General features: G+C 45.1%; 2 protein-coding genes across 2 annotated transcripts in view; one reads left to right on the top strand and one right to left on the bottom strand.

Moving 5' to 3' along the window:
• SMG9 (SMG9 nonsense mediated mRNA decay factor) overlaps positions 1-22,698 on the bottom strand; it is a 91,005-nt gene that overhangs the window by 34,909 nt on the left and 33,398 nt on the right. The gene's annotated exons all lie outside the window — the stretch shown is intronic.
• LOC309568973 (uncharacterized protein) lies at positions 2,125-15,244 on the top strand. The gene is made up of 2 exons (XM_082274737.1): positions 2,125-2,243; positions 11,963-15,244. The coding sequence occupies exons 1-2, from the start codon at positions 2,154-2,156 to the stop codon at positions 15,020-15,022; spliced, it is 3,150 nt and encodes a 1,049-aa protein (XP_082130863.1). The 5' UTR covers positions 2,125-2,153; the 3' UTR covers positions 15,023-15,244.

Here is a 22,698-nt window from a genome sequence, read left to right as displayed (position 1 = left end):
ACAGTCTGTGGCTTCTGCTGTTGTAGAACTACAAGTCCCAGCATGCCAACCAGACATAGGTGGGTGGTGCTTTGCATGCAGCCTTTGCAATATAGTGTACAGTCTGTGGCTTCTGCTTTTGTAGAACTACAAGTCCCAGCATGCTCACAAGACGTAGGTGGGTGGTGCTATGCATGCAGCCTTTGCAGAATAGTGTAGTCTGTGGCTTCTGCTTTTGTAGAACTACAAGTCCCAGCATGCTCACCAGACGTAGGTGAGTGGTGCTATGCATGCAGCCTTTGCAATATAGTGTACAGTCTGTGGCTTCTGCTTTTGTAGAACTACAAGACCCAGAATGCCTACCAGACGAATGTGGGTGGTGATTTTCGTACAGCATGGAATTTGGTAACTGGCTAAATAAAATACCATGACTGAAGGCTGAGGGGGCTATTTATAAAACATTCACTGGATGAATGTCACACACACATTTGTGCAGGTTGCACGAATTTTCTCAGTGTTTTCTCTAATAGATTAATTCCTGTGCCCCTCATCGCCATCTAGTGGCCAAAATACAGTATAATATTTTGAGATCTCTATGAGAAATCATACCGCATTTTGGCCACTAGATGGGGCTGACGATCATAGAAATTTATTATAGAAAACAAGGGGAATGAATATATATATATATATATATATATATATATATATAAAATGTATACAATTTTTTTTTTTGTGCAGGGAGACGAGAACCAAAACATCCCCACTGTCAGGAGAGAGAGCTGTGTTGTTTACATACACAGATCTCTCTCCTGTCACTCGCTCCACGGGTCCCAGTCGGGAAACATTGGACGAAATCCAGTGATCGGCATCTACGCGCACAAGCGCCCCCTACCTGGAAAAGCAGGATCACGTGTGTGTGTGTATATGTGTATATATATATATATATATATATATATATATATATATATATATATATATATATATATATATATATATGTATGTATATGTGTGTGTGTGTATATATATATATATATATATATATATATATGTATATGTATGTGTGTGTGTGTGTGTATATATATATATGTATGTATGTATATGTGTGTGTGTGTATGTATGTATATATATATATATATATATATATATATATATATATATATATATATAAATTCTGCGCAGCCGGCCCGCCCTGTAGCAGTAAAGCTACAGTGCGCGGGCAGCAAGTGGGTATTACTGAGACTTTATCAGAGGTGTGTGATAGAAGAATAAGGTAAGAGCATATATCTCTAGGATACCATATCTACCGTTGTCCTGTAGGGGTGCAAGCACGACCCATGGTCTACACCAGGGGTCTCCAAACTATTGGCGCTTTTCCACTGCATGAAACCGAACGGTTCGGCTCGCTTTTGTGCTTTTCCACTGCTGATACAGCATGGTACGGTGAAGGAACGGTTCGGTACGGTGTAGGAACGGTTCGGTACGGTACGGCAGCGCTTTTCCACTGCATGGAACCGAATGGTACGGCTCTTAAAAACAGTACCACCTCGATTGTGGTTCCAAGAGGTACCATACCCGGTACCATATCCCACAATCCTTTGCATGCAGTCACTACTAGCTACTGATTGGTCAGAGAATCCCACCCACCCCATTGTTATCCCACCCACTTAACTTTAGTACTACTTTAGTGGAAAAGCAAACCATACCGTACCGAACCGTTCCAACACCGTACCATGCGGTACCAGCAGTGGAAAAGCAAACCGGGCCGAGTAGAGCCGAGCCGGTACTTGCAGTGGAAAAGTGCCAATGGCCCTCCATTTGTTCAGGAACTACAATTCCTATCATGCCTGGTCATGTCTGTGAATGTCGGAGTTTTACAATGCCTCATGGGACGTGTAGCTCCTCAACAGCTGAAGGGGCGTAGTTTTGAGATCCCTGGTCTTCACCAAGGGTGCAAGTCTTTTCATGAAGCCGTTCTCCCGTTACCACTTGCTCAAAGATCCAATTTGGTTCTTATGGATTTCTAATAAATACGATCGAGCAGCAGGATCAAATGTGTAGTTGGCCTGAAAATTAAAGATAGCATGCAATTAAAATTGGAAGCAACTTTTGTTGACCCAATATCTGTTTTGGCTTGTGTCTCCTGACAGGGTACTGCGACCCAGTAACTTCTTACCATGGATCTCTTTCATGGCATGGAGGTTGGTGCTGAGGTGGAACTCAACGATGGCTCCTTAGCTTTAGATGATCACACCTCAATAAAACTGGTAGGTAATAGCCACTTACGCTTTCAAAGTGTATCATTATTAGGGATGCACCGATCAGACTTTTTTGGTCCCGATACCGATCTTTTGCTATGTGAAATCGCCGATCCCGAGTCCGACCAGGAAGTACTGTTTTGTGAGCTTATAACAAAATAATACTTCCGGATCTGTATCGGCAGATACCTTATAACATTGTGCATTCAAAATCTAAAATGTCATGGGTTTAGTCTTTAAGAGGTTAAACTTCCCTCCTCCAGCAGACGGAACGAAAAGATACATTGTAATCATTGTGTTTACTTAACTGGGAGAGTTGAAAGGCATTTGTAGGAGGCTCTTTTTTTTTTTTTTTTCTTTGACAGCTGTTCTCTGCTCCCTCACCAGCTATAAAGAGCAAAACCGGATCGCCCGTGGGTCTGTTAATTTTACCGATTTCCCCGATCCAGCTATTTTGCCCGTATCGGGGCCGATATCCGAATATCGAATCGGTGCATCCCTAATCATTATTGCCTTTAAAGCAAGCCTCGATCCTCTTCCCTCATGTCTCGGCGGCGCCGGCATCACTGGTATGGGCACCTGGCTGTGACAGTTTGCGGCTTCACAGCCGGGTACGCACTGCGCATGTGCGAATTGCGCTGTGCGTCTCCATTGGCCGGCAATCTTCTGGGACCTCTGACGTGTCCCAGAAGATTGCAGGGAGGGAGGGGGAGAGGAGAACTTCCGTTCAGGGCGCCGCGGCGCTCCGAGCGGAAGTGGGAGCGGGTACCTGTCAAAACTAGGTACCCGCTCCCCCCCCCCCCCCCCTCCCAGAAAGACATGCCAAATGTGGCATGTCAGGGGGTTATTACTACCTAAAACGGAAGTTCCACTTTTGGGTGGAACTCCGCTTTAAAAGTGGGGTATGCCTGTATCTGTTAAATTGGCCACTTGTAGCCTCCATTGAAAGCTCGCATGAGAGGTTGAAAACGCAGGAACATTGCTTTCCTGGGAATTCCGTTTACAGAAATCATAATATTGCTATGGAATGGCGTATGGCTATATGGCCAAGCGTATATTGACACCTGAGTACCAAACCTAAATGGGCTTGTTGCTATGGAAACAAAGCCTCCACTCTTTTGGCTGCTTCTTCTAAGGCACATCTGGGTTGTGGAGAGAGATGGAGACAAGATATTGGAGAATGTGCAGCGCACTTGTGCAGTAGGGACCCGCCCGTGGAGCTGCAAGACTTCACTGCCGAGTTCCCTTATCAGCAATTGCGGCGGCAGCAGCACCCGACAGCCGATGGAAACATCGGCTGCGGTGCTGACATCACTGGACTCCAGGACAGGTAAGAGTCCTAATAATAAAAGTCAGCAGCTACAGCATGTGTGCTGCTGACTTTTAATTTTTGGAGTGGGGGGGGGGGGTTGGAACTCTGCTTTAATTCTATTTAGGTACAGCGTCACACGACCGCGCAATTGTTAATTAAAGTAACGCAGTCCCAAATCGCAAAAAATGGCCTGGTCATCAAGGGGGTAAAACCTTCCGGGGCTGAAGTGGTTAAACAAAGGCCAAGATGGCAGCTTGCTTGTCTGAAAACGATAGGGGGGGGGGGTTTACTTCCACTTTAATCATTATTTCACAAGACACAATAAGTGTGTTGTTGCTGCTTCAAATATTGCATGAACACCTGCCCGCAATTTCAATGACAAATCGCAGAACGCACGTTTGAGATGCCATTTATTTAAATGCCACCTAAGATCGTGGTGCAGTTCTGTCGTGATTGTCGCGCTGCAATCGTGTCAACCCGTATTACGTGAAGCATGTTGCCCAAAAGTAGCTCCTGAACTTTTTTGGGGCAACAAGCTTGACGCGATGTGGGTTGGCACGATTTATCGCGCCACAACCACACCGCAATTTTAGATGCATTTTAAATAACTGGCATCTCGAATGTGCGTTCTGCAATTTGTCATTCACACCCTGGCACTTTGAAATCCTGGGCAGAATCGTTCCAAATCTGCCAGCGATTCAAAACGCCGAGGTGTGAATGTAGTCTAATTGTTTGATTGCTTTGAGTTGACGTTTATTCATTGCTTTGATTCCTGTTTAGATTTGTGTTTTAGTTAATGTCTTGTATGTTTTCTTCAAACTTTAATAAAAAGTACTTGAATAGAAAGAAATAAAGCTGGGGGGCGTGGCCGGCAGCCGAAGGAGATGGCCGCGTGAGGTTTGAGCTCCGATACTCCCGGTCTCTCCGCAACACCTAAAGCGACGTAGGGCAGCGACTCCGGCTCTCCTTACACCCTCGTGAAACCGGGAACCCTGAGGAGCAAGATGCGGAAGCGAAAGGATCGCGGGGGGCCCCGTAAGTTAACGGACTTTTTCTCCTCTACAAGTACACCCAGGTCCCAAAATGGCGCCGGGGCCTTGCTGCAGGCCGGAGCCTCGGCCGGATCGCGGCACAATAGCGGGAGGGACCCGGGCTTGCTCTCTCCATCGGCCAGCAGCAGGTCATCCCAAGGGGGCTCCCCATCCCACAGCCCGCAAAAACATGCGACCAAACGGTCGGAGGCACACCGATGTGCGGGCGACAGTAGGGAAGGCAATGGATCCCTGGATAGCACACTTGAATTCTACGCTAATATACGGGATTTTCCTACTACTGGGCAGCCACTCACAGATGTCACTATGAAGGACATGCTGATGTCCATTAATGGAGCGTTTCACAGGGAGATAGTGGCGTGTGTTAATGGCATAAAGACTGACGTAGTAGAACTTGGAGGCCGGGTGGATCATATTGAAGGGAAAATGGAGGAATTCTCTACTGCCCACAACGAGCTAGTGGACGATTATAATGCCCGGGGGGATGACCTAGATGCCCTGAGAAGCAAGATGGCGGACCTGGAGGACAGGGCCCGCCGCAATAATGTGAAGTTGCGGGGGGTTCCCGAGTCGGTCACCCCCCCAGAACTAAGAGCCTATGTGCAGGCTATGCTGCTAGCCCTACTGCCGGACACCCCGATCACTGAAGTGGTGGTGGACCGGGCCCATCGCTTACCAAAACCACAGCATTTACCGGACAAAGTTCCAAGGGATGTCATTGCGCGCATCCACTTCTTCCACGTGAAGGATGACCTTATGAGGTTTGCGAGGAAAACCACCCCACTGCCTGATCCCTACCACGGTATCTCGGTATATGCGGACCTATCGCAATTTACTATGGCCGCTCGGAAGAAGCTTATCCCATTGACCAAGCTGCTTAGAAACAACCAGGTGCAATACTCCTGGGGGTTCCCCACCAAGCTACTTATCATTAGAGAGGGCCGTACACACGTCATCCGATCGGTGGAGGAAGGATTTGCCCTCACTAAAAAATAGGGTTTTCTCCCGGACCCGCAGGAGACCTCTCCTCGTGCAGAACCTACCCGTCTAGAACCGGAATGGCGTAAAGTCAACAGCTGAGCCCGAGCTGCTGGAGAAGTTCCCGGGATACTAGTACCATGGATCCACAGCGGATTCCTTTTGCACCTTCTTCAAGTCGCTTTTTTTTTTTTTTTTTTTTCCTTTGCCTTTATAGTTTCCTCTTGATGTTTCCACTCTGAGCAGTTGAAGTTACCTCCTACCTGGATGAGTCGGGGTCCAGGAGTGACCGGGTGCTCGGAGCTGACTCCCCCCTGACCAGTGTCTGCGATCTTATCGCATGACGGGGTTTACTCCGAACTCTTGTTTACTTGTTTTTTGTGCTTTTTGTGTTTCATTTTGTTTTATAGTTCATTTTTTTGACCTCACCATTGTCTACGAAGAACTGGAAACTACTACCCTGATGACCAAGAACTTTTACATTGCATGCGCTCAACACCAGCAGCACACATGGGGGACTGTGTCCTTGTACACTCTCTACAGGTACTGTCCGCACTGTCTGTCCTTTTTCCTAGCTCGATATGGAGGACGCTGCTTGACCTATGAAGACCCTGCTTGTAGCGAATTAAGTCTGATAACTGCAAAGTTTCATTATCTTTATGCCTTTTCTCTTTAAATGGTTATTAAGATAGTTTCTATTAACGCACACGGCCTTAACAGTCCTTTCAAGCGCAGGTCTCTCTGGCGGGAGGCTCGCGCTTTACATGGAGATGTAGTTTGTGTCCAAGAGACCCACTTCGCACGGTCCAATCCTCCTCGGTGCTCTGACAGGTCCTACCCCCACATTTTCTCCTCTTCGGGTGCTACTAAAAAGAAGGGTGTACTTACTGCTATTAAAAATTCTGTTTCCTTCACTTTACACGACTCGTTGGCCGACGAGGCAGGTCGGTACCTTATCCTAGTCTGTGGCATTAATAATATCACCTACACAATTGTTAACCTTTATGCTCCTAATCAGGGGCAATTGCGATTCTTACGGGCGCTGAGGAGAAAAGTGGATCGTGTGAAAAAGGGTCTCACACTGTACTGTGGGGATTTTAATTGTATTGCAGATAAAGGGTTGGATTGTTCTCCCACTCAGGGGCGTGCGAGGGCTACTCTACAAAAGTTTTTGCACACCTCTGACTTATATGATGTCTGGCGTTGTTTGAACCCTACGGAAAAGGACTTCACGTACTACTCAGCCCCTCATGGATCGTACTCGAGAATAGATCTATTTGTGGCTGACCTACAATTCCTAAGAGCGGTTGAGAAGTCTAACATCCACACTATGTCCTGGTCTGACCACGCTCCGGTCTCGTTGGTGCTCTCGGAGCCCCATATGACTACCCCGGTCCAACTGTGGCGCAACAATGTGTCTCTGCTCCGGGACGCGGGCCATCGGGAGCGGATGGGTGGTCGGATTCGGGAATATTTTGAGGATAATGACACTCCGGAGGTGGACATATTCACACTATGGTGCGCACACAAGGCGGTTTCCAGGGGGATTCTTCTCCAACAGGCCTCTAGAGTAAAAAGGGCGAGGGCTCGGGAGTTGGATTCCCTGATGGGGAAGCTCAGATCCCTTGAGATCGCTCATAAAGCAGACTCTACCCCACTTAAATTGGAGGAGCTTACTGAGTGCAGAAAACTTGTCCGTCTTAAACTTCTAGAAGAACATCAGCATCTCTTGTTCTTATCTAAAGCACGATACTATTCTCAGGGTAACAAATCGGGCAAAATGTTAGCTAATTTCCTGAGACGGAGGCACCAAAAAACTAAATTGCCCTCTATCAAAGAGCCCACAACTGATATCCTAGTACGCCACCCCACTGCTATAGCCAACGCCTTTTCTAGTTACTATAAGGCACTCTACAACCTTAAGGATGATGCAAAGACCCCTCAACCTTCAGAACCCCTTATTAAGTCCTTCTTAGACTCCTTGCATCTTCCCACTATAACGGATCAGATGCGGCAGGTAATGAATTCCCCTATAACAGAGGCGGAAGTTCAAAAGGCTATCTCGTCCCTACCACCTAACAAATCTCCAGGAGCGGACGGCTTTTCGGCTGAATACTACAAGGCATTCCAACAAACCTTGTCCCCATATCTTTGTAAAGTGTTTAATGCGGCTGCCCAGCGTGCCTCCTTCCCAGAGGAAATGTTACAAGCAGTGATTGTTGCGCTTCCGAAGCCAGGCAAAACGCCTGATGTGCCCCAAAATTTCCGTCCCATTTCTCTTCTAAATTCGGATCTTAAGCTATATGCAAAAATCCTAGCTGTGCGCCTGGCCGAGGTAACTCCCTGCCTGATCAAAGCGGATCAGGTGGGATTCGTGAAAGGTAGACAGGCGCCGGACGGCACTAGGAGAATGTTGGATCTCTTGCAAATGGCTGAAAACAGGAAGGTGCCCTCGGTGTTCCTGACGTTAGACGCAGAAAAAGCGTTTGATAGGGTTCACTGGGGGTACCTAAAAGCGATATTGACCAAATTTGGGTTTCAGGGACCTATGTTTTCTGCTATCTCTGCCCTATATACTAAACCCTCGGCCAGGGTGTTTACATCCGGTGCCATGTCTGACAGCTTTGTGATTACCAATGGAACGCGCCAGGGGTGCCCCCTGTCACCACTTATTTTTTCCTTGGTTATGGAGCCCCTGGCGGAGGCCATTAGGAGTGATCCCAATATCTCGGGTATTGGAGTAGGGGGAAGAGATCACAAAATCGGGCTATTTGCGGATGATGTGATACTTACCCTGACTTCCCCAACACGGTCCCTCCACCATTTGCAGTGCCAACTGGAAGCTTTTGGAGCCATTTCCTACTATAAGCTTAACGTAACAAAGTCCATGTGCTTGCCGATTTCTTTGTCTGCTAGAGAGCTGCAAAGCCTTAAGAGCAAGCACCCTTTTCAATGGACCACTAAATCGGTTCCGTACTTAGGTATATCTTTGGTGGCGCCGACATCTCAAACATATCATACTAATTTCACCAAATTGCAGTCCATCGTTCGGGACGACCTAGCACATATCGCCTCCTATGAACTATCATGGTTGGGACGCATATCTGCACTCAAGATGCTGGTGCTACCGAAGATTCTTTATTATTTTAGGACACTCCCGGTGGTAATCCCGGAGGCATTCTTCAATAATATGGACAAGGAATTTCGGAGATTCCTGTGGGGGGGTAAGGTACCGAAGATCCCGTACTCTATACTGATTAAATCTAGATCTGTGGGAGGCGTCGGCTTCCCGCGCCTCAAAACTTATTACGCGGCCGCCCTATTAGATCAAGCGAAAGCTTGGTTTGACCCCACCTCAGATAAATTATGGGTGCTTTTAGAAAAGGCAATAGTGGCGCAAAGGGAACTCCCGGCCTTGCTTCTGGCCTTTGTATCTGACAGTGCAATCTGCATCCCCAGGATATCCTCTTTGCAGGCGACGTTACGAGCCTGGAAAGTGGCACAATCCTTGACAGGGATCCCTAAAACTAAACTGGAACTGAAGCTAGACTCCTATGAATATCTTATACCTTCACTGAAAATACCTCTTGGGGAATGGTCTAGGTCATCCTCATACCGGGAAATACGCAACCATCCTGTTAATAATCCCTCTTTTTTTGGGGCCCAGCTATATCACTACCATATTAAACACCCTAATCCCTTAGTGGAGGTACCTTCTGATATCTGGGACTATTTCTCAAACCACTACAGCAAACCAAGGGGACTTTCGTGGTTCTACAAGGCACTGCAACACCATACTAGGTACAGCAAGTCCTCTAACGAATTAACATGGGAAAAAGACCTAGGGGAGGAATATACGGAGCGTGAATGGCGGCTGGCCACTCGCTCCGGATATTCATTGACACATTGTACTACTCACTGGGAGGTGGCTCTCAAAATCCACCACCGCAGCTATCTGACCCCGGTGCGCCTGGGCAGAATGTTTGGTGACGCTTCCACGGCCTGCTGGCGGGGGTGTGGGGGACAGGGAACGCTATTTCATCTTCTATGGCAATGTCGGTGTCTCACAGGCTATTGGGCGGCGGTGTTCGCTCTACTTAGGTCGGTGACCGGGGAGCTGATGCCAATGTCCCCGGCCTTGGCTCTATTGAACCTAGGCATCCAAAAAGTGCCTCCCTTACACCGAGCTATCGTTACCCATATCCTCACCGCAGCCAGGTTAACTATTACTGCGGCTTGGAGATCGGAAAATAAACCTCAAGTGTTGGGGGTAATTAATAGAGTTCGTTCCCATTATTCATATGAAAGATTCTTTGCTAATGTTAATGGACAGTGCACGCAATTTGAACAGATGTGGAGTTGTTGGTCATCGAAATACCCGGGATAGGGGCAGCCTTGTCTCTAGGTGTTTTGTTATAATGTAATGCTTATACTTTTGAATGATGACATGTACTTGCATGTGAGGTTAAAGTTTTAGACTGTCCAGTTGATAGTCTTATGTATTAAGGATCTATGCTTCTCGACTGTACAAGGGTTGAAATGCTGTCAGAGTTAATTGTAACTACCACATTCAATGCCCACACGCTACGTGGGGGCAGTGGGTGGGCGTCCCGTGGGTTGGCGCCTGGCCCCCGGGGGGGCTGGGGGGGGGCCCGCGCTGGATCACAGTGTTGTTCCCGATGGGGGTGGTCCGGGGTGGGTTCCCCGTTGGCGCTGCACGGAATTGTTTGGCTGGGGGGCCGACTAGCGGGAGGCCCTATCCCAAGTAATAGGTTGGCGCTGTCTGATGGCTGAATTGGGTATACATTGTTCATTGTGATTGTTGCGGATTTCAACTGGTGTACCTGTATAACGTATTTGTTATTTGTTCTTTTTCTTGAAAATTTAATAAAAAACTATTGAAATGAAAGAAATAAAGCTTTCCACAAGATTTTAGAATTAGTTGAAAAGCGCATATATGAGGTTCAGGTTTTGATGTAGACTTGGCTTGCAATTGAAATTCTACTTTATTCCAATGGTGTTCAGTAGGGTTGAGGTCTGGACTCTTTGCAGGCCATTCGAGTTCCTCCACCCCAAACTCATCAAAGCATGATTTTATGCAGCTGGCTTTGTGCACTCATGATGTAACAGAAAAGGGCATTCACCAAACTGCTGACACAAATTTGGAAAGGCACAATGGTCTTACACAGGGGTCCCTAATCCCCGGGTCGCGGACCGGTGCCACTCCGTGGCTTGTTGGGGGCCAGGCCATGTGTAGATTGGTAGGCAGCAGGTGAGTGAGCCAGCATAACCTGCACTGCCACCTACCCACCACCAGAGGGCGCCAGCTCCCTTTATCCCAGCACCACTGCTCCTTTCTCTTCCAGTGACCTTACCTACAGAGAGGAAGGGGGAGAAGAAGCCTTGCCTGCCAAGAGGTGACAGGCTGCACACACCCCCATCTCCCTGGAGGTGACCGGTTGCGGCAACCCCCCCGTCCTCCAGGTGACAAGCTGCTCACCACCAGGAGATGACAGGCTGCACCAAGCACCCCCCCCCCCTCCCAAGGTAGCACTCACAAGAAAGGTGACAGGTTGCACACAAACCAAAAGAAGTTGGACCGCACTCGGAAAAGATTAAATCTTTTATTCCTCATAGACAAATCCATACAGACAGTGCATCCAGAGATATAACAGGTTGACGCGTTTCACGATAGAGGATCGCTTACTTATAACCACACCTGTGTGGTTATGAGTAAGCGATCCTCTGTATCGTGAAACGCGTCAACCTGGCATGTCTCTGGATGCACTGTCTGTATGGATTTGTCTATGAAGAATAAAAGATTGTATGGATTTGTCTGAGGAATAAAAGATTTAATTGATTTCATCTTTTCCGAGTGCGGTCCAACTTCTTCTTTTGGTTTGATTACAGTTCTGGATGGCGGATCTGACCTGCACCGGCATATTCCGCCTCACCTGAGCGGCTCTTCTCTCCAAAATTTGACAGGTTGCGCACACACACAGCCCCAGCCTCCACCCCCACCCCCACCCCAAAATGTGACTAGCAGCACACACACACCACCCCATTACAGATGACAGGCTGCACCAAGCACCCCCTTGCCCCAAGGTAACAGGCGGCACTCTCACAAGGAAGGTAACAGGCTGCACACACACACAAACCCCAGCGTCCCCCCCCCCCCCCGGAGGTGATAAGGAGCACAAACGCATCACCCCAGCCCCCCCCCCCCCCCAAAGTGACAGACAACACACACACACACATAGCCCCAGCCCCCGAAACCCCCATATAATATGAAAAAAACCTTTTCAACAACGTGCATCGGATTTCCATGTTTTACAATCATATTGTGCTTTCTATTCTGTAACTGACAGCTCTTCTTTTTCCTCCAGGAGAACAAACGGGACTTACCTCTGTGGCAGCACCTCCATTACTTTGATGACTCAAGCAGCGACGACGAGAGCTTAGACCAGCAAAATGTGGATACCACACCATCGGTGGTCAAGACCCTGGAAATCCCTAGTCGTATTCCTGAAATCAGGAGCCAGGTTGTGGAAAATAAGCAAATGGAGAAGAATAGGAATGCATTGTCCAGCACAATAAATATACAACCGGGCACTTTCTGTATAAATGGAGAGCAGAGAGAGGACCATTATTTTGTTTTGAGCAATGGCTACAGCAAAAACCTCCAAGAACAGGCTTTCCAGTTAGCACCTCATTTTGAAGAACAAGGCATCTCTTGCACTGAGGTCATGTCAGACTCTGGACAACTACAGCCTAACTCCACAGAGGTATACACAGAAACCACTTTGTCCTATGAAGATCCAAATTTGGGAAGGTACAACTGTTCTGATGCCAGAACTCAGTGCAACAAGACAATCAATCCCCTAGGGAAACACTACAAATGTCAGCGATGTGGGCGCCATTTTTTGCGTTTGTACAATCTGGAAAACCACTTGTGCATTGAGAAGGCTTTTAGGTGTCCCCAGCAAAATGGCAATAATGTAGAGACCATGAATAGGTTGGAAAAGATGTGTGCTGAAGCCCAGAAAGAGCTCCATTGCCTACAAGGACAATACAAGAAAGAGGTTGTAAGCACTCAGCCCGATTCCTCAGAAGCTCAAACGTGGAATCAGGAGCCGTTCTCTGAATCCGGATCAGTCATTCCAGAAACAGTTCCCTGTGACCAACATGAGTGTGAATCAAGCAGCATAAGAACTCAAGAGTTTCATATCTCATGCAATGATAATAGTGAAAATGTTGCTTCCCAAAACGGGACTACCCTTAAAAATATTGTTGTCGTTGATATGACCGATTGTAGTACCGATTGTAGTACAACGTTCCCCGAAGCAAACCAGGAACAGGACTCAGCAAAACAAGTGGAGGCTATCCATCCCCAGCTAGATCAAATAAATAGTGAATGGACTCATTTGAATCAACATTTGTCCTTCCAAACCAGCGATGAGAACCCAGACGATCCCACCGATCCCATACATGAAGCTAAAATCATATACAAATGTGAAGAGTGCGGTAAAATTTACAATACGCATTGTTCATTTACCAACCACATGCACTGGCATCAAAGAAAAAAAACCTCATCTATGGTGAATACAGAGCCACCACCAGGAGGCCAGGAATCTGATTGGACTACCCACCATGTTGATACAAGTCCTCAAATAGGCAACTGTGCCAAACCAACTCAACAAACCAACTCAACATGGACTACCCACCATGTTGATACAAGTCCTCAAATAGGCAACTGTGCCAAACCAACTCAAACGTTCACCTTTGAATACTGTGGTAAAGTATTTAATAGCCCCGTTGCTGATGCCGCACACACCATCTGGCATTTAAAAAAGAAGGGGCCTGTGACTGTTACTCCAACTCAAGGGGCCATACAAGAAACAGGAGAGGTTTCATCATTCACTACCAAAAAAGTAAAAAATGACGGGGCATGTACTAGCTCTGTGGACGTTTTCACCTGCCAGCAATGTGGAAGAGTCTTCAACAAGCTATGCGCCTACACCAATCATAGTCGTTGGCACGTAAAAGAAAAGGAGTTGAGAAACAAATTTAATGCTGAATCCAGAAGGCTTCTTCTGGATGAAGAACTCTTGAAAGAAGTTGACACCAAGAACACTTTAAATCAGGGCAACATGACTTTTGATGTAGACGCCAACACAGGGGTGCCGGATATTTGCCTTGACGATGGTAATGTTCAAGGTTACTGCAGGCTGGTTAGGCAACTAAGCTTAGATGAGCAACACAACCTTCCTTTATGTGAGCAAGTTGTCAAGAGTGAAGAACCTAGTTGCCCTCCACTACCTATGCAGGTGGAAACTAAACCACAAACGCTACCTGAAGTTCTAGAATCGGTTCTTGAGCTTGTAGTAGGCACAGAAGAAGTACATGAGATTCTGCTAAGCAAGGCGGGCCTCGTGTTTAGAAAAAGAGAAGCTTACGAGAATGCTGAAGAAGTAGATGAGGATGTGGCTGAAGAGGTCTCTGGAATGCATTTGGAACCAGCAGAGGACCAGATCCTTGGAACCAAGTTGGAACCAGCAGAGAACCAGATCTCAGGAACCAAGTTGGAACCAGCAGAGAACCAGATCTCAGAAACCAAGTTGGAACCAGCAGAGAACCAGATCTCAGAAACCAAGTTGGAACCAGCAGAGAACCAGATCTCAGAAACCAAGTTGGAACCAGCAGAGAACCAGATCTCTGGAACCAAGTTGGAACCAGCAGAGAACCAGATCTCTGGAACCAAGTTGGAACCAGCAGAGAACCAGATCTCTGGAACCAAGTTGGAACCAGCAGAGAACCAGATCCCTGGAACCAAGTTGGAACCAGTGGAGAACCAGATTCCTGGAATGGAGTTTGAACCAGCAGAGAACCAGGTTGCTAGAATGCATTTGGAACCTGCAAAGTACCAGACCCCTGGAATGCGACTGAAACCAGAAAAGTCACAAATCCCTGGAAGGCATTTGGAACCAGAAAAGAAAATCTATTCTCCCAAAATTTTGCCATCCAAAATAGCGGCACAGTTTTTAAGCAGACCTAGACCTCCCCACAGATGTCGCGATTGTGGAATCCGCTTCCATCAGATCTGGAGATTAAAGCAGCATCGGCTTAAGGGGTTTGGAAAGACGTACACTTTGAAGAAGCACCAGTGTGATTGCGGGCGAACTCCAATCGGTTCTCTGCACTTCTTGCTTCACCAGCTGCAACATCTGAGTGACACTACCTTTACCTGTGCCGTGTGCAATAAGTCGCTGTGCGGTTATCGCCAGCTCCAAGCCCACAGCTTGGTTCACCCATTGGTATCGCAGTTCCAATGCAAATGTGGAACCCGGTTCACAAAGCTGCCCAGATATCTCTGGCATTCTCTAAAAAACAAGGCAAAGCCTAAACCAAAACTGCAAATGCGAGGTTCTCCTGAACCATCGTTATAGTAATTGTGGCTTCCATAAAGGGGAATTCACAAATTCTGTAATGTAAAAATTGTTTATACCTTTGCAATATAGAAGTACATTCTGTAATCATGTACAAAGAGAAGATATATTTTGTTATGTATAAGTGATATTTCAAGATTGTTTAAACAGATTTCATTTAATTCAGAATTTCTTTTTAAAAAAGGTTTAAAAATAAAGTTTTGAAATAAATGTTCCTAAAATTATATATATTTTTTTTTTGTTTGAATCTGCATCTTGCAAGCTCATCATAGCATTTAAACTGGCCCATGCCTCATTTCTTTTGCTATCCTAAGTACCTAAGCATAGAGGATGATGTAAGCTTTTTATTGCAGGCTCTCCCCTATCACTGATCTCTAGCAATGCCTACATAGCAGCTGTGAAACTTCATGTAAAAATCAACTTTACCTTCAGAAGTCTGCCTGGATACCATGACCTCATCTGTCCTCAGGGCTGCTGTTAGAAATCATGGGGCCCCGTACAGCCTACCTGGAAGGCCCCCCCCCCGAATATATCAAGACAATATTTTCACTAAAAATACACTAAAATCTTTATTAGCAGACACAAACCTAACAGAAAACCTGTTTGAATTAGCCCTTTTTATTTGATTTTTACATAAATAAAAAAAAAAAAAATATATAATATTTTAAACATGTTTACAGTTATATTATTTTACAATTTTTTTAAATTATTTATTACAAGGTTTAATTATTCATATATATATTTTTTTTATATATTGCTGAAAGCTGGCAGGAGGGGGACAAACTGGCTTTCAGCTGCTGCAGATGGCTTCCTTTTGTAATTGCCCCTCCGCCCGACCACACCAATTCCCCGTGCTGTTGAGGTCCCCCTGTGTGTCTGGGCCCCCTACAGGAGGACTGGTGGTCCCCCCCCCCCCCCCCCTATCAGTGGCCCTGTCTGTCCTTACCAAATTAAATGAAATTATTATTTCCTTTTTCTTTTCTTTCTTTCCTTTTCTTTTTCTTTTCTTTTTTTTTTCTTTCTTTTCTTTTTTCTTTCTTTCTTTCTTTCTTTTTCTTTTTTTATTTATTTTTTTTATTTTTTCTTCTTTCTTTCTTTCTTTCTTTCTTTCTTTTTTCTTTCTTTTTTCTTTCTTTTTTCTTTCTTTTTTCTTTCTTTTTTCTTTCTTTTTTCTTTCTTTCTTTCTTTTTTCTTTTTTCTTTTTTCTTTTTTTTTTTTTTTCTTTTTTCTTTTTTCTTTTTTCTTTTTCTTTTTCCTTTTTTTTTTTTTTTTTTTTTCTTTTTCCTTTTTTTTTTTTTTTTTTTTTCTTTTTTCTTTTTTTTCTTTTTTCTTTTTTCCAGCTCTGCTTTTCTATAAAAGTATATAGCAGTCACATAAAAGAAAATATTAATTCCAGCCAATCAGGAAAGGCTCTACATTTAAATCCTGAAAGTAAAGTTGATTTTTACACAGAATATTCTCTGCTGCTATCTAGGGATTGCTAGAGATAGCAATCTCTAGATAGCAGCTGTGAATATTCTGTGTAAAAATCAACTGTGCCTTCAGGGTTTAAATGTAGATCCTTTCCCGATTGGCTGGAATTATTATTTGTTTTACTAGTTGTGACAGAGGGAGCAATAAAATACTTGCAGCAGCCTCTATGCACAGACCTACCATATAGTTAAAAGTTTGTGGACCATATTCCCAAAAGTATGAGGACACCTTCGCAAAAGATTGAGTTATGGAATTTCCATTGAAGGATACTGTTAAAGGGTAACTCCACGTTCGTGGGGAAAAAAAAAATAGCAACAATTTTTTAAGAAAAAATAATCTTGCGTATACAATTGTGACACAAGTCATATTGTAATTGAATGTTATTAAAAAATTACCTTTCCTTTTAATCTGCAGCAGCTGTAATTTTCCGGAAATGCAATATGTCTACCTGGAGTTGCTCTGTACCCAGAATGTATACTGACCACACCCCAGAAACATCATTTCCTGCTTGTGTGATTGGCTCACCAATTTTCCCAGAAGTCTGCACTAAGATACAAGTCAGATTTCTGGCATCCCCTGCAACAAAAATGTCATTTTTGGTGAGATACTCCCAATAGGAACACGTCTAAAGGGATGCAGGCCCAGCAGCTTTCCTCATTAGTGCTTTGAAGGTGCACAGCTGATTGATAATTATGAAACCACTCCCATTTGACTCACTCAGGACACAGGAACAAACAATGATTTCTTCAGAATAACAAAAGGTAGGAATCTGCAACAAAGGTTGTTCTAATCCTTGCAATGAACAGAGATCACCCATTACTGGCTCTGAAATTGAAGACCAGTCTACAAGGCACACCATCCCATAAAATTGCCTTTGCAACTGGAAAGTGATAATATATCCTTAGTGTGTATGTATATGTGTGTGTGTGTGTGTGTATATATATATATATATATATATATATATATATATATACATATATATATATATATATATATATATATATATATATATATATATATATATATGTGTATATATATATATATATATATATATATATGTGTATATATATATATATATATATATATATATATATATATGTGTATATATATATATATATATATATATATATATATATATATATGTATGTGTATATATGGGACGACAGCCATGCAGACCAATTTGATGCAGTGTGCGGCGTATGGTCTGAGCACCGACAGGCTGACCCCCCCCACCCCTTCAACCTCTGCAGCAATGCTGGCAGCACTCATATGTCTGTTTCCCAAAGACAACCTCTGGATATGACGCTGAGCATGTGCACTCAACTTCTTTGGTCGACCATGGTGAGGCCTGTTCTGATTGGAACCTGTCCTGTTAAACTGCTGTATGGTCTTGGCCACCGTGCTGCAGCTCAGTTTCAGGTTCTTGGCAATCTTCTTATAGCCTAGGCCATCTTTATGTAGAGCAACAATTCTGTTTTTCAGATCCTCAGAGAGTTCTTTGCCATGAGGTTCCATGTTGATCTTCCAGTGACCGGTATGAGATAGTGAGAGTGATAACACCAAATTTAACACACTTGCTCCCCATTCACACCTGAGACCTTGTAACACTAACGAGTCACATGACATCGGGGAGGGAAAATGGCTAATTGGGCCCAATTTGGACATTGTCACTTAGGGGTGTACTCACTTTTGTTGCCAGCGGTTTAGACATTAATGACTGTGTGTTGAGTTATTTTGAGGGGACAGCAAATTTACACTGTTATACAAGCTGTACACTCACTACTGTACATTGTAGCGAAGTGTCATTTCTTCAGTGTTGTCACATGAAAAGATATAATAAAATATTTACAAAAATGTGAGGGGTGTACTCACTTTTGTGAGATACTGTATGTTGGTTAACAAGAATGCCTATCACATGAATAGACAAATATGGATGCTGCCAAGGCGTGCGTGTACCCAAACATGACTATTTCAGGAAAAGTCAAGATCTGCATATACTTTCGTTGCCTATATTTTTATTTTTGCCTATGAGAGGGGTGTACTCACTTTTGTGAGATACTGTATGTGTATATATATATTTTCTTTTAGCAGAGGCCCTAGAGAATAAAATGGCAACCGTTGCAATTTTTTTTATGTCATATGGTATTTTGCGCATGCGCAACGGTTTTTCAAACGCAATTTTTTGGGAAAAAATACAATTGAATTAATTTTAATAACAATATATAGCTCAATTCCCGTCTGAAAAAAAAAAAAACACTTGCAAGCCACAACTTATATATATATTGCGGTCGGCAATTGGATATACACTTTCTTTATATCATATAGGGTTATGGGGGTGCTTCTAGTGTGGTTATGGGTAGGAAAGGGGGGGGGGTGGTTGAAGGACCCAAGCTTGGAGTTGGAGTGTAACCCCTCGGAGTCCAGGCCTTGGCACTGAGGGGCTCATATTTGCATGCATTAGCACCGACAGAGCTTTGCTGAGATCGCGGTCCCTGCGCGCTTCGAGCACAGTGACCTGTGGCTCACTTAAAGCTCCTGATCGCTTCTTAGGATTGGGAGTTTTCTGATCATGTGACAGCCAATCACAGCGGTCACAAGCTCTGTTCCACCTTCCAGAATGCCAAACCCCTTAACCACTTTAAGACCGGAACAATTTGCCCCCTTAATGACCAGGCCACTTTTTTCAACTTGGCACTGCGTGAATTTAACTGACAATTGCGCGTTCATGCAATACTGTACCCAAACAAAATTGACGTCCTTTTTTTCTGACAAATAGAGCTTTCTTTTGGTGGTATTTGATCACCCGTGCAATTTTTATTTTTTGCGCTATACACAAAAAAATAGCGACAATTCTGAAAAAAAAAAAATGACATTCTGCTATATAACATTCCCCAAAAAAATTAAAAATTAAATTTTCTAACATTTTAGGCCAATTTGTTTTCTGCTACATATTTTTGGTAAAAGGATATAGAAGGATCACAGGCGCTCTGTGATCCTTCCAGAGAGAAGAATGGTCAGCTGTGTTTACAACAGCCGACCGTTCTCAGCGGGGAACGATCGCGGGTGTCAGGTGGCAATCGGAGCCACCTGACCTGTGCATCGGCTTCCCCCTGGCTGCCTGCTCGCGACCGGCGTAGACCTACGTCGATTCACGCAGGATAGCCACATTGCCGCAGTAAAAAGGCAGCGGCCGGTCGGGAAACCAGTTAAAATAGAGAAAGAAAACTCCATATGAGTGTAGTATAAAAATATATCATTTATTGTGCTCAAAATTGGAAGCCCACATGTTAAGAATGTAAACTCGCTCATCAATGGATAAACATCGCTCAAAACAACCCCATCCTGTAGGTAAGTGGAAACAGTCACAGGTGCCTGGGCTGGAGACACTGGAGAGGATCCCAGAACCACTGGGACCAGCTTGGAGGCTATCATGGCCTGAAGAAGGATCAAGCATGCTCTGTAATGCGTAGCCATGTCCACATCATCTCCTTGCCCCTTGTTTTTTTTTTTTTTTTCTTTAAAAAAAAATAATAAAATTTAGGCGCCGAGAGGCTGGGACAGGTGATAGCTCACCTCCCAGCGGACCGCCAGCTCGATCCCAATATCCAACTACGAGCTTGTTGATGTCACCGTCCCTAGATGTGCGGTGTGCTCAAAGCTGGTTGGCTTTTGAACAGACTGGCCGCGTGATTGAGGGTGCCCATACGTTTGGTTTTGTTTTTTTTTTGGTGGGGACATGCTTTTTCTTTTGTTTTTTGTATTTTGGTAACCACCAACTATTTCGCCCTTTCTGTATATGGCTGAATATATCTATTACCAAGCTATCCAGTCATCCATTCTGAGTGGACCCTGAAGCCTTATACCCTTTTGGATGGGAAACTCCATGGCGTCCTTTGTGCGCTAATAGGCTGAACCCCTTTTTTTTTTTTTGGGGGGGGGGGTTGGTCTTCCCTTCTCAGGAAATATGATATTTATGTAACCATTGGTCCTATTTAACCACTGTGATACATCCCCGATGAAGATTGATGTCTAGGTTTTCACATGTATTTTTATGCTCATGTGTTCCACTGTGATTTTTATATGATCATGGACCAATCTTTGCATGCTTGTATATGCACTGTGTTTCCAAAAAAAAAATTTACAATAACTTTTTCATTTTTTTTATTTTGTCTAATGTTTTTTGGTGCCTTTTCAAATCCCCCTTCTTGATTGTAAGCTCTAACGAGCAGGGCCCTCTAATCCCTCCTGTATTGAATTGTATTGTAACTGTTTTGTCTTCCCTCATATTGTAAAGTGCTGTGCAAACTGTCGGAACTATATAAATCCTGTATAATAATTTAATCAATTAATAGGATGTGGCATTACATGTAACTAGCAGGCATCTTCAGGGGGGGGGCGGGGGGGGGGGGCGGAGGTTTCTTGAGCACCTGATGCCCAAAGTGCCTTTTTTGTCAAGGTGGACATCCCAAGTTTCCCGCATTTGGGCTGTGGCTCCCTGACACCTGCAAGTGCCACATGATGTCCCTTCTGCCCGGCTGTCAGCGTATTTTCAAGTCAGAACGCAGCCAATGCTTCCTGTATAGTTCCGGCTCTGTCCTGTCACAGGTGGAGTGATATTAAATTCACTCGGCCTGGGAGAGGAGAGATGCAGGAAGCATCGGCTCTGCATCCTTCCTCCAGCGCCGCTCCTCATACTCCGGCGTTGATGTGTCTCAAAGGAGCCAGCATTTCCCACCAGCAGTACCAGCCAGCAGTACCTGCCAGCAGTATCCGCAAGCAGTACCCGCCAGCAGTACCAGACAGCAGTACCCACCAGCAGTATCCGCAAGCAGTACACGCCAGCAGTACCAGCCAGCAGTACCAGCTAGCAGTACCCGCCAGCAGTACCAGACAGCGGTACCCACCAGCAGTATCCACAAGCAGTACACGCCAGCAGTACCAGCCAGCAGTACCAGCTAGCAGTATCATCCAGCAGTACCAGACAGCAGTATCTGCAAGCAGTACACGCCAGCAGTACCAGCCAGCAGTACCAGCTAGCAGTATCCTCCAGCAGTACCCGCCAGCAGTACCAGACAGCAGTACCCACCAGCAGTATCCGCAAGCAGTACACGCCAGCAGTACCAGCCAGCAGTACCAGCTAGCAGTATCCTCCAGCAGTACCCGCCAGCAGTACCAGACAGAAGTACCCACCAGCAGTATCCGCAAGCAGTACACGCCAGCAGTACCAGCCAGCAGTACCAGCTAGCAGTATCATCCAGCAGTACCCGCCAGCAGTACCAGACAGCAGTATCCGCCTGCAGGTAAACTGCAGTGCATCAGTGTGAATGCATCCTTTGGCCCCTTTCACACGATCGGTCTGTGCATTCGAATGTGTACATTTTTGCAATATGTTTTTTTAATACCTAGTTGCGTTCTGTCATAAAATGTCATGTCCATGTTCATACATGTATTTGTTTTTTTAACCTAAAAATACCCCCAGAACAGTTAGTGCTAGTGCATTTAAACAACAATAGCCTCTGAACTATCCCCTGTTTAGTGTACCTGTAAGAAGAATTACTTACCTTGTCAAGTTCTTGTCCAGCGCTGCCACCTGCGGTGTGGGCAGCTGAAGCTGCAGTGTCCCTCTTCCTGGATTTCGGAGTCCCAGAATGCCATGCCTCGTCACTTCTGTTGCAGGCGTGTCATCCCACAGCCGGATACCTTGTCATTGCGCATGCCCAGAAGCTGTTCTCGTGCCTGCACCGGAAGTGACGAGGGACACCGGTGCAGGCGCATTGACTCCTGGGATTGATGACACTCATCTCCCAGGAGTCAATGCAAAGCAAGAAATTATGTTTTAATGTTATTGATGGTGTAAAGTTCAAAATTAGGGTGGAACTCCGCTTTAAGCTTCTTACCAGATGTCCAGGACCATAAATTATAATGGACAGGCAGCGGCAAGTTTATCCAGGAGGGTAACCATAATATGGATCACAGATCGTATAGGGGAGACTCACAGTGATAAGAAAAAGGAAAACCCCCATAGTGAAGCCCATCATGATATATAAAGGATTTTTTTTTTTTTTTAAAAGATGGCTACAATTACCTTCATACAAAACATAAAAGGCATTTGTTTTGTGTAACAAAAGAGCAGCAGGCTGTTGGCTTCAAACACTACCGCTGGTAAGCGATCGGGCGTGCGTGATGTCATCACTGGCAGGCCA

This window comes from Pelophylax lessonae (genome assembly GCF_965119305.1).
Source record: "Pelophylax lessonae genome assembly, chromosome: 12".
Classification (NCBI taxonomy): domain Eukaryota; kingdom Metazoa; phylum Chordata; class Amphibia; order Anura; family Ranidae; genus Pelophylax; species Pelophylax lessonae.
Note: the sequence above shows the minus strand (reverse complement) of the source record. Positions and strands in the feature narration are given on the sequence as shown.

Coding starts and splice junctions, on each gene's coding strand:
- LOC309568973 (XM_082274737.1), top strand. CDS start 2,154: ATGGATCTCTTTCATGGCATGGAGGTTGGTGCTGAGGTGGAACTCAAC. Junction 2,244..11,962: donor ATCACACCTCAATAAAACTG/GTAGGTAATAGC, acceptor TTTTTCCTCCAG/GAGAACAAACGGGACTTACC.